This window comes from Poecilia latipinna, unplaced genomic scaffold (assembly GCF_001443285.1).
Source record: "Poecilia latipinna isolate Pla-1442-1.1 unplaced genomic scaffold, P_latipinna-1.0 Scaffold717, whole genome shotgun sequence".
Classification (NCBI taxonomy): Eukaryota; Metazoa; Chordata; class Actinopteri; order Cyprinodontiformes; family Poeciliidae; genus Poecilia; species Poecilia latipinna.
In genome coordinates, this window is record NW_015113333.1 from 79,078 (window position 1) to 97,326 (window position 18,249).

The 18,249-nt window shown below is 36.6% G+C and overlaps 1 protein-coding gene across 3 annotated transcripts in view; it reads right to left on the reverse strand.

Moving 5' to 3' along the window:
* Positions 1-18,249, reverse strand: part of LOC106955215 (copine-8-like) — a 137,508-nt gene that overhangs the window by 21,613 nt on the left and 97,646 nt on the right. For all 3 annotated transcript variants that reach the window (XM_015045254.1, XM_015045253.1, XM_015045255.1), the window contains 3 exons: positions 16,276-16,339; positions 5,334-5,437; positions 3,360-3,464 (listed from right to left, as the gene is read on the reverse strand). In XM_015045254.1, coding sequence (XP_014900740.1) covers positions 3,360-3,464; positions 5,334-5,437; positions 16,276-16,339 — 273 coding nt within the window. The remainder of the gene's footprint in view (positions 1-3,359; positions 3,465-5,333; positions 5,438-16,275; positions 16,340-18,249) is intronic.

An 18,249-nucleotide genomic window follows, 5' to 3' on the forward strand; every position in this document is an offset into this window, starting at 1 on the left:
ATGAAGAGGTCAGATTTTGATTCCAGATTTTACAAGGACGAGGCAGCATGTTTTGTTTGGTAGATTAAATCGCTGTTATGAAAACAGTCTGCGCATTGAACACATTTTTCACCTCTGCAAAGGAAACACAAACAGAATGCTTTCCATTACTTGGAACAGTGAACAGTAATTATGCAGCCTAAAAAGCTGTGTTTTGGCAAATACCTACGCCGTGCATATTATAAACGGTTATCTAATGCATGTACATGGATGGATACACATCAAAGAAAGGAATTTGTGAAAATATTGGTGCTACATCTCAGGACATCAGCCAGTAAATTGAGAGACCTTGAAACAAATGAGACCCTGATCACACTGTGTGCTGCGCTGCAACGTTGCTTAAGGACATTAAATAATGTTTCGGAGTGGTCATCATGAAGCCACATTATAAAGGGCGGCCTACAAACCTACTTCAGCTACAACAGATCTGGTGGGAAGAATGGGACAAACCATTCAAACAATATGAAAACCGTCTCTTTAGTTATTCTAGCCTGTGGCACTTAGGAATAATTATTGTTGTCCTATCAGCAATAAAGCAATAAAAAAACTTTATGTCTTTTAATACAGCTATATATACACATTGGGTATCATCTATGTGCTTATGTTATCAACATGAACAAAAATATAATCAATCACCACCAGGAAATTTAATCACACTCACATAAGCCTAAAACCTCTATTAGCCAATGTGCTGATGATGTTTCAAGATGCTCCATGTCAAATTTCTTTCCACGGTGCATGGGTAAGAGAGCATCTTGCATTTTTATTTTAAGTGTGTTTGTTTGGGACAGAAACATTTCAGGAAGAGTCTTTTATGCCCATTTATATCTGGATCTGACAAAATAAAAACAGTTTGGATTGGAGTACGATGGACCACCTGATAAGTTTAATTCATTTTTACCAAAGCTTCATGTTTCCTCAATCTGGCAACCCTACATATCCATAAAGTGAGTCTGTTTGGGAGATTTATCTCAGCTTCCTTTTCCACACACCGGGTTCTCAACGGTTTCCGTAATTAGAGTTTGACTGCGTACAAACAAGATAAGGCAGAAACCTTTGAGAGAGATGGAGATGAGACAGGAAAAGTTAGAAAAATGGATTGAATATTCCTTGTGAAATATGTGCCCCATAAAGACAATCTGTCTGTCACTCTATCCTTTCATCTATCCTCAAAGTTCCTTCAAGATTTATCTTGTTTTCTTCACACCACTGTCTTTTTAAATTAGAAATATGCAGATAAGCTTTGAGAAAAGTGAATTCTTATCGCCGTTGACTAAACAAGTTTGCATTAATAATGTGCCTGCTGGGAGAGAAGCAACCCTGCATTTCTATTATTATTATTTTTTTTTTTATAGATTCTTTTTTTGCTGTCAGTGACACATTAAAGCAAAACCACATTTAATATTTCTCCTCTGAACATTTAGCATATGCCACTATTAAAGTATTTAACAAAGTGGGTTGAAAATGTTGGTAACACTTTATTTGAAGGGGGTTGAATAAGACTGACATGACACTGTCATAAACATGAATAAGCCCTAATGAACATTTATGACTGTTGTCATAAAGCGTCATTCGGTAAATTATGACACTTTTAATACAAAGTTGACATTATTCAAAATGTCTTTGTTATGACAACTTGACATTAACCAAGAAATCATTACTGAAATAAATTTGTTATAAAAGAATTACTGATTGCACTTTAAAAATGAGGTAACTTTATGTTATTAAAGGTAAAGTTTAAACAGTAATGATTTATTGTTTAATGTCAAGTTGTAAAAAAAAAGACATTTTGAATAATGTCAACTTTGTATTAAAAGTGTCATAATTTACCGAATGACGCTTTATGACAACAGTCATAAATATTCATGAAGGCTTATTCATGTTCATGACAGGTGTTATGTCATGTTTATGACAGTGTCATGTCAGTCTTATTCAACCCCCTTCAAATAAAGTGTTTTCATATCCATTAAACTTTTCCCTATTTTCTCACTTTACATAAAAAAATGTCAGGGCATTTACAAAGATTTTGGTAATGGTTCAATAGAAAGTTGTTTCTGATTGTGAAGAAGAAGAAAAATATTCACTGGTGTCACAGAAACCAGTGAATCTAAAAAACAATAAATAAATATTTTGCACCTCTGACTAAATACTGTAGTAGAACATCAATTTAATTGCAATTACAGCTGCATGTTTTATAGCAAGTCCACACATAAACATATAAAAATGTCTGCTCAAACGTTAAAACGGCTGGAAAACAACCCATGCTCAGTCAGACTGGATGGACAGCGTCTCTGACCATAAACTACCTTGTTCTGTCTCTGACTCTAAACTTGATGTAGAACGTGGCTTTGATTGGAGAAACATAATGAGCTCCTATGTTCCTGTTAATGATTAGCAAACCCACAGCGTGATGCCACCACCGCAACAGTTTACAGTAAGGATGGTGTGTTTAAGGAGATGCAGAAGGTTATTTTTCTAGTTGGATTGGACTAGACAGGCCTTTGAAGTGTTTATATGTTGTTTAACAATCAGGATTCTTTGGGTTGCACTTTCAATTAGGGGTATCAGAGTAAATGGGGGTGAGCACAAATATACGTCACCCTTTCCAGATGTTCTTGATTAGATAGGTAAGACATAAAACATCTCAGGAAGCAACATCTGATTATTTAAGATATAATGTCTGTCATTTATTTGAAAGAAAGTAGCTTAGGATGTGAAAACAGCTAAATAGTTTTATGCACTTTACCTCAATCTTTCCTACTAGGCATGGAGGCAGAGAATAAGTAAAACCTTTAGCTTCTAAATTCATTCTAAAGAAGATAGTAGATATTTATGGCTTGTTCTAATGTACCAAGTTGTGAGAAATCTACCAATGCACACAGTTGCAACAAAAAGTCATAGGCTTGGATTCTTTTCCTTTAGTTAAACTGCATTCTCATGTAAAATAAAACTAATAAAAAAAACTATGTCATATAGACTAACAGATCTGGAAGAGATGAATACAGAGCACATAGCTACTTTGAGGTGAAAATGGTTGCAGAAAAAAAAAAAGTTTAACAGGTTCATATTCCTACTAGTTAAAGTATTTTTATATTTGAACAGAGTGTGTTAATAACTCCACTTAGCACACTCACTGTCAGTAAGAAAAACATTAATAAGAGCTTTAATGACAGTCGACGGACTGAGCCAGCAGGAATCGGTGACGGCAGACACCATTCATGGTTGAAATGTATTAATAATCCGGTAGAAGTAAAGAGGAAAGTGCAGCGTAAAAAAAAAAAACAGAACAACATATAGAGTGGGGGGGAACTGTGTTGCACCTGTCATAGTCTCCGTTGCAGAGTGCTCTCACTGGGATGGTAAAAGGCTGCCACACTGGATTTAATGTGTTCTTCACCACCTCTGTTTTGTGGCAGATAGTAAACCTGGAGGCAGAAGAAAATGAACATAAAAAAGGGATATCTTCAAAAAGAGTGTTGGGAAGAAATTTGATTCTTTGTTGCCTACAGAACCTGGAGGGAATGAAGGAGAGATGCACTAAATATGCAAAGAAGGGGGAGGAGTGTGTGGCTGGGAAAAAAAAAAAACAACCTAGGAGATACAGGGGAGATATCAATCAGTCACATCTTGCAGTGACAGGAGAGATGCTTTAAATAGAGTTTTGTTTTCTTCTGGTCTCAACGTCTCAGACCACAAAGACCAATTTAAGATTCTGCCCTGGCTTTTTAAATTCTCCCTGTGGAGAAGAAGTGTGACAATGACCTGCAAATGGATTTTTCGGATATGTAAAATGTTTTGTAGAGAAGATACCATCCAAACACCCTCTTGAAAAGCAACAACATGTATCGTGCTTTTGTTTTTGCCTTAATCCAAATCCCTGGATTAGGCTGTTTGTGCTTGACTGAGTGCCTCCAGCCTTTTAATGTCCAATGACTCCTTTAACCACACAACTCTCTAATTTGCACTGTTGTCTGGGACTTGTAGGAGACGCACATTCAGCAGGAGTAAGGGTTCTTTTCTCACCCTGGTAATTTCTATTGAAAATGTTTTAGACGATCTTTAGCCAAAAACAGCTGACTTTGCTAGAAATACAAAGCCTTATGATCAACTGGGGAGTACTCTGAGAGAAGTGCTCCTCCTGTGAGGAGATTGGAGAGTGTTATGCATCTCTTAGTAAATTGCTTCTGCAATTGGCTGCTTTTACCTCATTAATGTAAAATGCAGATGCTGAGGTTTTGCTATCCACTCTTTCCATGCATTTTTACATTAATTGCCTCTTTTTCATGTTTGTAGTCCTGGATTCATTTATAAGTTGCATTATGGAAATTTTACTTATGATGTGAAAAGGATACACGGGTCTTATTATACATCCTCCTATGATGTGCATTCCTCAATAACCACTGCAGATTTCCTCTCCGATTGTGCAAGAAAGGAACAAAGTTTATCCCATTAAATTTCTTACACTTGACTTACTTTTATAAAAAAAAATTTATTAGAAACATTATTTGAAAATTTCTAATTATTTTTTGAAAAAAACAGCTAAAAATAATGCACAACAGTGAGCTGCAAGGAAAATAATTAATATTTTCAAATCCCTTACAAATAGAAATCTGGAAAGTGAATACATTTTATAAATAAAATTAAAGCTGCAAGTATTTTGGGATGTGTTTCTACCACCCATGAATGTCTAGCGACTGAAAGTATTGCCAATTCTTATTTGCAAAATAGTTTTCCAATTAAATTCAGGCCTAGACTTTGATTGGGTGATTCTAACACACCGAATATTGCATCATATCCATCCATCCATCCATTTTCTGAACACCCTTGTCCCTCAGTGGGGTCGGGAGGGGTGCTGGTGCCTATCTCCAGCTAACGTTCCGGGCGAGAGGCGGGGTACATCCTGGACAGGTCGCCAGTCTGTCGCAGGGCAACACAGACACACAACCATGCGCACACACACCTAGGGGCAATTTAGACAGACCAATTAACCTAACAGTCATGTTTTTTGGACTGTGGGAGGAAACCGGAGTACCCGGAGAAAACCCACGCATGCACAGGGAGAACATGCAAACTCCATGCAGAAAGACCGGGGCCGGGAATCGAACCCAGAACCGTCTTGCTGCACGGCAACAGCTCTACCAACTGCGCCACTGTGCAGCCCTGCATTGTATCCTTTCACTTTATTTGTATTTTTCGCAATATCTAATCTGATGGTTGAAATGACATCCTGCAAAAGGTAGAGTGATACCAAACATTCTGACAAAGCAGAAAATGCCAAAACCAGATGAACTTACGTGCCATCCTCATTGCTTCTGTAGAAAACCATGAAAGGATCAGACTTGCCAAAAAAGTCCTTTTTGTCCAGCTTGTTGGCACAGAACTGCATGGTGGCACTGTCCTGCAGAAAAGCATAGACATTAGTGAAGGGAAGCTCTTTAAGGTGTTGCTTAATTATGACCTATTTTTCTCTTAGATTCAAAATATCATGAGACTAAAGTGCATTAATTGTTATCTTGTCAACAATCACACAATATCTAAAACTCCATACAAAACACACATTTCCCACAATGTATTTTTAATGGATTGAAGGATTTTAGGCTATCTTCAGAATTTCCATTCTCATGATTTAAAATGCAAAAGCGATAAAAGGAAAATGTTTTTTTCACAACTTCAGATTGTAAAAAAAAAACAGTCTGAGGTCCTTGGAGGTTTCTGTGCAAGAATTTGACACGTGACCCCTGGAGAAACTTCTCTTTAAAAGATGTGTCTATTACAAAGGTAATGTGTCCTGTGCCACTGAGCAGGAGGAGACTTTGGATTCCCCACCTGGTAGTCAAAGCTGACTCTCCAGGTGAGTGTTTGTATCTTCACAGCTGATATTTTGTTTTGACTGAAGTTCTGACAGATCTAATTGAAACACAGGCTTGTCATCATTTATTTGTAGTTGATTACCTCTGTGTGTAGAGCATCGATGGACATTTTAAAATGGTTTGACTATCCAGAACATCTTCTCAAACATGACAGACTTTGAAAGGCAAACAAACACCTACAAAGATAGCAGCACAATTTCTTACCCAACATACATTTTTTTTATTTTTGTGGGAAGTTTGTCAGAGTTAGCTTGCACACTGTAAATGTCACTTGCTTTTAAGCCTTTCCTTTGTAGACTGCAGGCTCTCAGCCAGAAGACCACTCTACCATTATCTACAAACACGATCCAAGGAGCCAGTAGTTATATTTGTGTGTGTGTGTGTGTGTATGTGGCCTTTTGTTTGATATATTTTTAAGGACTATTTTCCAAAGACATACTACGCTTTATGGACTGGCTGTTCCTTATGGAAAGACATACAATGTGTATGTGTGTGTTCATGCTTACCTACAAATTAAGAAAACATTTTAAATTTCAAATCAGGCAACTGCATCCACCAACCAATGGTTTTGCCAACACTAGTCTGACTCCATCATGAGTAATAGTCATCATGCTAACTCTTTCTGATACCTGTCATATTCACTGTGAACGCAGCAGATGCTTCTAGAGGATCTTAGAGAGAAAAACACAAAGCAGAGAGAATTTTTCTTTTCTTTTCTGCATCGAGTTCTCTTCTTGCATGTTAGCTTTTAGGTACAGTACTTTGCTCTAAATGTTCGCAGTTTCATTTCAGGAATAATTTATGTTGGTAAGTACTTGTTCATAAGAGTTTCCAGAAAAAAAAAACAAAACAAAAAAAACAACTAATTGTGACAGTTAGCATTACTTTAAAATTGATCAGGTTTTAAAAAAATGCTCACAGGACAAACTGATGTATTTTTATATGGTAGAAAAATATTCAAGTCACATTAAAATCTTTAAACTGAACAACTAATTTAACTTTGCACTGCTGTAGTTGATAGCAATTCTTCATAAATACCACATCTTAAAAAGTAAAATACCTTGAAATGATCAAAAAAATATGATGTGTCAAATCAAATATTAAGCCTAGAGGAGGGACTTGAGGTTAATTAGCATAGCCTGCTAGTTTTAAATTTTACCTGCCCTGAATGGTGATTCGTTGATCTGAAACTTTAAACCAGATTTTATTTCAATTAGCGAACCCACCCAAACCGATGACCACTGGGTCACAGAAACATTGACACACCCCATTGTAGAAATTATTCCTAGGCAAAGAAGACATGAAGTTAATGTTTTCTTGGTATCGGTATCGGTAATATGTTTAAAGATGAAGTCAAAGGAAGAAAATAAGCCTTAAAAAGTTTCTAGAAAAGTGTTTTCTACAGAACTATTTCAGCTATTCTTTCAGGCTCTTCCAACAGGGCGACATTAACAGATAACAGGAAGCTAGATGGATTCCAGTGGCCTGTATTATTATCTTCAAAAGTCCAGTTATCTGTTATGAAACATGTTGGATTAGAAAAATGTAGGGAGTCATTTGAAAATCACATGGCAAATCAAATGGCCGACTTCATCTACAGAGAATACGCAGCAATACTAAATATGTGTGCTAATCGTTAATGTAAGATGAAAAAAGGCTGCTTGAAATCTTTTAAATATTTATAGTTAATATAAAGGAATGAAGGAATGAATAACAAATCAGAGCTTTTCCCCACAGATAGGTGTAAGACAAATGTTATTTTTGAAAACAATCTTTGAAAGAAAAAAAAAAGATCAATCGATATATGATATGGTACTACATTTTGTGGTGTGTAAAAAAAATAAAAATACTGAGGTACAATCTGTCTTGTAAAAGAGGATTGTTGTAGCTCACTGGATTTTTCTTTTACATTTGTCTCTACCCCATAGCCCAGAGAATATTACTGACTTTATCGAGTCATGCAGAGAAAGACAGCTCTGTAATTTTATTTCACTAAAACAAGCTTTTATTAAGAAAGTTACCATTTATAAAAAGATTAGAATATTTTAAAAATGCTGTTCTTTATGGTTCTGAAAGATAAACTAGAATATGTAAAAAGTGGAACCAGCATGTCAGAGCTTTAGAAAACTACCAATCAGGAATATAACCCAAAACACTTACAAACTATTTATTCTCTTGCGGTAACATATTCTCTTGCAAACAAATGAACCTCATGTGAATTTTTATCTGCATGTCTTTTTTTAGCAAATGCTGCGTTTCGAAGGCACTCCAAATATACGCCACTTGGTTGCTGCTGAATCTCATCGCACTCGAATGTCTCCACCCCTTCCCTGTTTGTTTGGCTCACAACCTGCGTAATGGCGTCTGACTTATCTCTGGCTTTTAACCACTAATCTTTGAAACTCGTAAGCTTATTGCCATACATTTCGATGTTGGGTCACTGTGGATTTCTGTTTATAGCTTCAAAACACTTCCCTCTTGCCTGTCAAGTGTGGCTTTGTGTGTCGTGGGGCAACTCAGCAATGCGATGTCCAAATGAGTATGTGACTAGGAGCATTTCGAAACACACACATACTGTACCTCGATTATTATTTTAGAGCCTGTGCACATTTTGCTACCGTGTCTGCTATGTGTCTTTATCTGACACAAGCAGACACCGAGCAGCATACACTCCTGAACACATCACATCCACTCAGCTCCGGCAGAAAGAAGGGACCTATATCTGCATTCATGCCCTCACCCCGAGGACACGTGCACTCTACTTGACTGGCTTTTGACACAGCTCGCCTACGCATACTTCACTCTGGCTCGCAGTCTAATTCTTTAAAAAAATTCTCTTTTAATCCAATGGGAGGCTGTGGGCTGCCTTACTGTGCAGTGATGGATGAATATGATTTTTATTTTTTATTTATTTTGCCTATATGTATGAAAGTATTGAAATATCTGCTGTAGCAACTGTTCTGATTTAATAATAATAATAATAAAACTTGCACTGCATTACGTAAACTGCTGATTCAAATGCCTGTCAGCTCATTAAATTGAAGCCTTGGCTTGGTGAACCTCAGAGAACTTGACAAGAAGGAATCCCTTTTTTATTTGTAAGTGTTGCAGAAAAATGTACACCAAGCGGACAGTTGGAAACATAGGTAACCCACAAAACCCCAGGAAGAGAGGCAGAGTTTCCCACTTACATGAAGGCACCATATCATCACAACATCAAGTCAAGTCAAAGTTTATTTATATAGCACAAATACAACAGCCTGAGCTGAATATTTCACAACAAACAACATCACAGCTAGATAAATGATAAAATCGAAAGTAAAATTAAATTTATTAAAGATAACAAGACACACAAAAACAAAACCAGTGTACACCATCAAGGAAAATAATCTGTTGTTTGTGGCAACTGCTAAATGATTTATTTTTTCCTCAGTTCAAAGTATCTGGGGTTTAAAATCTTAAATGATTAAAACTTAACCAGCTGTTTTAAGTCGTAATAAAGGTGGAGGTTAGATCGCGCATTAAGCTGTTACAAAACTGTAGAGCTCCTTCTGGGACAGACTGCCTGCATCCTCAGTGCACAAAGGAGCATCACTTCAGATCCTTCCTCTCAACAGCTAATACACTTTATAACCATCTCTGCCTCCTGCAAAAGCAAAGAGTCTTTCCATCTCTGCTGTTTTTCTTAAAACAACAACAAAAAAAACAAAAAACAACATGCAGTTACATGGGAAAGAGTCATTTAAATCTTTGGACCCAACTGGACAAAGATGGATAAAACTGCCTTAGATGTAAATAAATGATGAGGTCTAAAGACCTCATTAACAATGTTCTAACCAGCTTTGCTTACTGGGAATTAATTGGACTTACAGTGACTTTCCGAACAAGCTGGTCACTTGGATTTGGTTGTTTAACAGTGAGAGTTTGGCTTTGTTGCTGCTCTGAGTTGGGACTCATGAGACAATCTCCACCGAGCTGATGGGGACATAAAAGCATTTATGGTGATGGAATGTGTTCGGGGTATTAAATATGCATCTGCTTCAGGCTCATTAATGTTCAGCAGCACGTACACACACCCTCACAAAGCTCTGTGATCAACAGCCATTTGCTAATATGGAGAGAATCAGTGTATCAATATTTAAAGAGGGGGGCAGGCAAGGTAGATGCACATTTAACCCCCTGGGGATGAATGAAGGATTGCTTGTGGCAAGAGAAAAAGATCGGTGCAAGAATGTGTGTCACTGTACAGAGGTAAAGCTTAACTAATTAGGAAAGAGATATAGGGAGAAGACAGATTTAGTGAGGGTCTATGTTCTGTGACTCTAGGGATTAAACACAGAAAAAAGGGTAATTGGCAGATACGAGGTAGGGGAAAAAAATAATGAATCAGTTAAAAGCTAAACTGATAAAGTAGAAAGGAGATAAATAATGAAGGTGGACTTAACGGGATAGACAGTGATGAATGATATCCTGCTGATTGTATAGTTTTTCTGCATGCTGTGAACGCTTGAGTGCTCAGTCAGAATGATGAGAACGGGCCGCCGCGATCTCAGCCGGCTCCGAAATAAGTATGTGGACTCTACTTGTGGGATTTCTGCATGGAGCCGTTTCTTAGGCAGCATTAGTTTACTCATGTCTGCTTGGGTTTAATGTGACAAGAAATCTTTATGTGATTTATAAACAAAACAAGACTGTATATTAGTGAAATAGAGCAACTGCTGCCAAAACCACTGTGGCTTCCTTTCACTAATCACTGCATGACCGGCCCCATTAGACTTTTTTTTTTTTTTTTTTGCCTTTATTGGATATTTTTTCCAACCTTTTACTTATTCTCAATGCTCTCTGTGTGAATTCCTGCTCGGCTCTGGGTCATAAACAATAAAGTCAGTGTTGTCTCTCTCAGACGCATGGCACAGTGTGAAGCCAACTTTAAAAGCTCCCAATAGGACAACAAGTTCAATGGAAATACAGGAAGGGAGGCAAAGAAAGCAAGGCTTGGCATTTGAACACATCCAGACAACAGTCCTGTTTAAGATGAAACATGTTTCATTGTCAGCAAAGTGCTGTGGTTTTCCAAAGCTGTCGAAGACTAAAAATATAGGGCATGAATAAGAAAACTTAATATATAAATGAACAAAACTTTGCTGTTTCTTCTGGCTAAAACAGACATCTCTATTGTCTACATCCCAAGTTTTTCACAGGCAAACCCACAAATTGATATAAATAAACCAAAAAACTAAATGCATCTGTTTGGTTTGTAAAGTCACTGTGGAGGTTGATTATGCAGTGAAGCATTTTACATGTTTTCCTTTTCCAAAGTTCAGCTTGGTGACTTAAAGGACTTTCAATTGTATGTTTTCTGAAGTTCAATATGTACCGTATGCTTTGTGCACTCATGCCACGGTTGGGCCTACATGTAGCATGGAAATAGTCAGTCTGTGACTCAAATGGAAGCTCACATTACTTTAATTGCAGCCTTTGGGTCATCTACACTATTGGATTTGGTGTCTGTCATCTTCCCTTGGCAATAATTCTCCATTGCTGACCATAAATCCCATGGAAGGGTTGGGACAAGGAAAGGTGGTTTGCCCAGGATAGGACCACCTCTGTGCACACTGGAACTTAAGCAGCATGTAACATGACCTCTCAACTCTTCTTCCAAACTCTGATCCTCATTCCACAAAAAGCAAATCTGACTTTAATCTAAAAAGAAGATTTTGACTGCTGAGCAACAATCCAGTTCTTTTTGTCCTCAAGACATTTCTGATGTTGACTCTGGTGGCTTAACACATCGATTGCAACAGCTGTAGCTCTGCCCTGGATACATCTCTGAGTTGCTTGTCTTGGCACGCTGACTCCATGTCCTGAACATCTCCAAAAAGCCTCCTGGACTGAAGTTATCCCTGTTGCTTGTGAACAAATTTCCCCTACGACTCGTCCTTCCACTCAACTTTCCTACAGCATGTTTGGAAATAATCTGGAAATAATCTGTGACGAGCTATCTTAATAAGCAATGATCTTTTGTGACTTAACTTCTTGTCGATGAGTTTCCCTGGAGAAACTGTCAAGTCTTCCAAATTTCATTGACTTTGAGCCAATTGTTTGTAATGCATAGAAATACACGTTGGAAAAATTCACTCTGTGTGTGAAATAAATCTATGGAATATAATTGTAACTTTTTGAATTCAATTACTGAGATAAAACTTTCTGACAATATTCTAAATTATTGCGATGTACCTGTATAATGGAATCTTAAACAAATGTCACCAAGGAGATAAAAATGATTGTCTAGACAACATTGTCTTATGAAAACCAGAGTATCACACAGACCTGCTTTAAATTGCCTTGCCGTAACTTGGTTAGAAGCCATTTTAAGTGGGTTAATATTGGAATGAGACTTTCAATAATATGTCAACAGGAGCTCAAAATGAATTCATTAAACCCGAGTGATAATGTGACGAATGTATTTGTCACAAATCTCAGAAAATGTTTATATTTGCATAAAATCACAACCAGCTGTGCCAAGTGTTTGTTTTGAGTTAGTTTTCATGTGGTTAAAAAGTACAAATTGATCTATTTTGCATGAGCAAATATTTTGTTATTTACAATCCAAAAAGTTTGAATAACTTTCATGTTGAATTTGAGAATTGTTCAGATAAACTTAAATTGATAGTTTTAGCGCTCGGCTCATAAACCAGATCCGACGGGAGAACAATCTCCCTCTCACTGCCACCTGCGTTCCTCTCATTCTCGTTGGATTGAAGCCATATGGTTGACATTTATCACCGTCATTCTGCTTTGGAAACATGGTGATTCAAAATTATCCGAGACATTTTGTCCTAGTCTAATTTCGCTTGTTGAATCTACAAATCTTTAAGGATGGATGAGCTCAAAATTAGAAAAAGCGGCAGGGAGAGAGTGAAGGGGTTGAATAATAACCATAAACATCTGGAGTTATTTACTCTGAATTTGTCTCACTAGACATTTTAAAAAACCTTATATGCGTTCTGGTGAAGATTAAAAACAAAACTATTGGTTACCCTGACTAAGACTTAAAAATCAGTTGTTCGGTAATCTTGATCAGAGTATAAAACACAATAATGTAAAAAAAAAAAAGAAAAAAAAAGGAAGATTTCATTTTATAAATTGATGCTGACTACAACAACAAATAGAGATTTTTAAAAATAATTATTTTAAATTTTTATGAAATTAGTTTGTCCTCCAGAAATTAAGCTGTTTTCGAGTTTTGGTGTCTTTATTACATGTAACTTGAATCAGCTGTTTTTGGAATGACTTCATCACACAGCCTCAGATTGTTGTGAAGAAATTAGGTCTCACTTCTTGAAAATTTCTTAAAATCATGGAGGTTTGCAGACTTTAGTTTCTGCATAACCCTCTTAAGGCCCTGCTAATGTCAAACTTTTGGCAGGGTTGTTGCCACACCTCAGTTTGCAACTGGTTTTAAAAAGAACCACTTCAGCTTTTCTTAACTAAACTAAAACCCACACAGTCTTGTGTCCCTATATCAGCTCCTCATTCACTATTCTTGCTCCTCCTCTATTTTTTTGTTTCTGTGTGGGGTCGCAGTACTTGGAAACACTTTAGCTTCTCAATATTTTCTCTGAGAACGTCTAAATATCACCAACATAATAAATTAATGAGTACTGCATGTTTTAAACACTTACTACTCACAATCAGCAGATCTCACAACATTTCGATTGGTTGCCACTTGAGTGGCTAACAAACTGATGAGAAAGCTGGCAGTGTTTTCTCCTCTACAGTTCATAAACAGTGTAAAAAGTTCTCATCTCATTGGCAGACAAACAAATGTATGAAAAATAATGTTCCAGAGTGTTGGAACATTAGCCTGTTCCATATTTATAGTCATAGATGTGAGGTACTACATCTTTAAATAATGTTTTAATGGGACGAATATGTGCAGAACAATGTGTCCTCAAATCCCATTTAAATACAATTTCAGTGGACTCTGGTGTCTCCTCATTTTAATGATTTAGCAATAAAAAAAGGTGCATAAAGTCTGGTTCAGAAATCCTACTTTACTGCAATCAGAACTGTGCTCTCACCAGACACATCTGAATATATCAGATCAAATTCTCGTGACATTGCTCACAATTACTTTTAAATCAGAAAACTAGCAGTATGAGTCTCATCTTATAGAGCGTGGAGCAAGTTGGGCTTTTAACACCCAATGTTTTACTTTTAAATATAAATGTTGAATATATATAATGTAAGCACTATGAAAAACCTAAGGGCATAAATACGTTTTGCACAGGAAGAAGAGTTGCTTCCTGCTACTTTTCACCTAGGAGTAAAAAGGCTAAAAAAATATAATAAAAAAAAAAAAAAATTAAAAAAAGTTGTTCTAAAGTATCGTCTTACACCTACTCTCTCCAACAGCCTGACAAAATTAGAGAATAGAGAATAACACGAGCTACTAAATGCAAAAATGATGTTGACCTCTCTAACCTCACCAGATCTGCTGGCAGTGCAGAAAAACACCTCACATAACCTTGAGATACAGTTTATATTCTATCCAGGAATTAAGCATTCGAGGAAAACTGTTTCCGGTAAAATGATCGAGGGACTGGAAAATATTAACAATTAAATAAAAATGTAAATAATTAGCATGAGTATAGAGATGGTAAAGAGAAATGTTTATGAGATGTTTGCTAAAACCTTTTCCTGATTCAGATATTGCCAGGAGATTATTCGCCGCCAAGATCTACATGTTTAATGGTTGCTTAAGTGGAGAGTATTTGGTAAAGTTTAGCTTGTAAAATGCTCTTTATCTAAGAACATAAGAGAGGGTGAAGACCACAGGCCTGCTCTGCTAACTATCCATGTTTAGTTTTAGTTGCCTTTGCTATATTTCAACCATAGAAAATTTAAAGGTTATTTTTTTTAATCTATTTTTCCACATTTCCAAATTTGGTGCTCTATTAAGTTTTCTGCTGCCTCTGCTTTAACTGCGACAAGTTAAAGCAGAAGCTTTAACATGAAAAAGTAGTCCTAATTTTAAAATCAGAATTTCAGCATTATTTTTTTTTATTTTTTTTTTTTTTACTTCTGACAATTTAGAGAGGATCATGTGTAAATGAGAGCACTGTTATTGAGAAGTCAGCCAAATTGAAATACAAATAACAAAGAGAACAATAGAAATAAAAAAAAAGTCAAATGTGAATAATCTGTAATTCGAGCGCTGACAGAATGCTAACAGAAAGCCAATGAGCCATTTATACATTTTTGAAATCTTTCTTTCAAAAAATAAAAATAAAAAATAAAAATGCGATAATAGAAATAACATGAATGGAAAAATAAGTATTTTATGTTTGAACTCTAAATTTAAAAGTTTGTTTAGTAAAGTCTGAAAACTTAACCTGTGCAAAACAAATGAACACCATCATCCACCTTATTTCAAATTCCTTTCAAAGAATCATTATCGTTAAGTTTACTTGATAAGGACATAAACAAAATAAAACAGTAGCCCCATGCCCATATCACAGTGTGAGCTAACTTGCAGCATTTGTCCCTAGATGGGATTTTATAATCTGTAAGGTGAGAAAGGTTTTCAGGCTCTGCCCTCATGTAGCTCTGTTTGTAAGCTCCAACTCAGAGAGAGGAGGTTGTAAGAGAGAAAGATGCACATCAATGTGTGTGTTTATCATCCAGCTGCATTCAAGTGTGTATGGACCACAGGCACATATACTCATCCAGTTGACCATGCTGTGACTATAGACAGAGAATTAACACCAGCAGCCAGCAGGGGACAAGGTCACACAGTTCTTCCTGGTAATTAACCTATGCTCTGCCTCCAACTAAAATCAGCCAAGCATTTTTTTTCTTTTTTTTTGGCTGGTTCACATTGGCATGAAATGATCCCGTGCCAATTCCTTTTCGTGTTACTGTATCTCTCCAAGCCCGTTTGAATTTTCCACCTTTTCTCGTCCACATGCTCCTTCTGTTCCAGCTTTCTCCTTTTGTTGTGCTCGTTAGTTTTCTCACTCCTCTACATTTTTAATTTTGCTTTTGGTTCAGTGTAATCAGCATGATTTTGCTCACTTTCCTATCCCGATCTGGTGTGAGAGGAGTTCAGTGTGGCATTCGCAAGAGCCCACCTGAGAAAACGGCACACATGTAAGGTTGACAGGGGGCTCTGGGTGATGTTTCTGCACAATTTCATTACACAGCAGGTCACTGCATGGTGAGTGAGGAAAGAGCTGCTGTATGACTTAGACAGGAAAAAGCCGGTGTTGCCGTTTCTTGTCCCGACGTTAGGAGACGTACACGTACAAGCAATATTTTCTTGTTAACGTGTATATTTGGGAGATTATCACAATTTACTCACTCGACAGTTGCTGAGTTCTTCTGCCGTCAGGATGATTGTGCCGCATTTCTTCCCAGGAATCCCTCTGTGAGGAAAAAAATAAATAAATATGGGAAATCTTAATCCAAATTACAGAAAGAAATAATCTTCTCTGCAGGATTTGTTCTTAGAGGATTAATGCGGAGTATTACATTAATTACTTATACTGTGTCTTAATTCTCCTGACGTTACAGTAAAATCCAGCAGAATGTAATATACCGTTAAAAATGAAGTGCTTTGAAAGGTTTCATGTGACCTAATAGAAACATTTAGAAAAGTGTTTTTATTTAAATATTTACAGACTTTGAATCTTAACTCATAACCAACAGATCTTGTCTACTGGTGCATCAGTCATCACTATATAAAAAATGTTCAAATATGACATTTTTGTGTGTTTTGAAACATTAGTTGGATTATTTTGTCCTGAGGATAAAAGTCAGAAATGCACTTAAAACAAATAAGCTCATTACATGTGCATAAAACCCTATTGTACATATTCATACTTCACAGTTTTACCCCAAACTGTTTTATTCCGACTATCGAGCCATGTATGTACGTGAAGAGATAAAGAGGGGAAAGTGAGGAAAAGTGAAAACTGATTTTGTTTGCTCCATCAGAAACAAGAGGGGGAACTGAAGCTTCAACAAGTCAGATCTCCATGACAGCTGCATGTTTGAAAGAGTGATGGTTTTGACGCTCTGGGATTTTAACTCGACACGCGAAGGTCAGAGGCCCGAATAGAGTGTTTTCCAGTTGTGTAAAAAATTGTTTTTGGCTCCTCTACCAGGTTTGAGTGTATTTGAGCAGAAGATGGAGACCTTTGATTCACACACTGAAAGACTCCAATCGATCCTCAGGTGAGAAAAACCCGAGCTGTTCACACAAGTGATGGATGCATGAAACTGTGTGAGCGTTTTTTTTTTCTTTTTTTTTTTCCACCCAAAGTTTTTATGCACACCATCTCAGACCCTTGGCACCCTGTCAGCCACAGATTCAAACACTCTGCAAATGTATTTTCTCAGCCTGCATGTCACCCTATCAATATCTTTTTCAAAGAAATAGATTTTTAAAGGGAACCTATTAAGCTTCCTTAAACAAGTTAGAATAGGTCTGTGGGCTTTACAAAACATGCTCCTTAAAATTTTTTGCACAAAATCACTTAATGGCATTTCACCTGGTTAGTTCTACCTATTTTGATCCCATTTCAGAATGAGCTGCGTTACAATTAAAACAATAAGCTGCAGCTGACCATGGTGCCTCACAACTTTTTTTGTCAAATATTTTAGAAATCATATATCAATTTCCTTCAACTTCAAAAGTAGGTTCTATTCTGTGTTGTCGTTTAAGTGCAACAAAATGCGATAAGGTGTGTAAATGTTTTGGCAGTACGTTGTATACTTTTGGCTGGTAATAAATAATATATCAATTGTTGTATGGAGCCCTTCTTATTTGCCTTTTCTAAAAGTAATCAAAGCTGTTTTTTCTAAAGAGATGTATCTTCAAAGACTTACTTTGTAATCTGCACTCTTAATTATATTGATTAAAATAATATGAAGAGTCCTTGGGAAGGTGCCACAAAACACACGACTGCATATTTGAAATAGTAATCAAGCAAAAGCACCTTTGAAAAAGCTGAAAACTATTTTTGAATGAAGCTGGAGCAACACAAAACGAAGGAGGGATTTATTTCTGTTACTATATTAAGAATAATAAAGATCTCAAAAGACCAGCAGGGCACGCTCTGAACGTTTTTGAATGTCCACGATAGAAAAACAGGAAGGAAGTGCACTAATAGATACTGCATGGCACATATAAGCAAAACTATATGTGCCATGCAGTATGTGCCACATACTGCATGCATACTGCAGTATGTGTACCACATGCACATACTGTGAGATACATATATCTTATGTATCTCACATAAGAGATACATAAGATATATCTCTTATGTGAGAT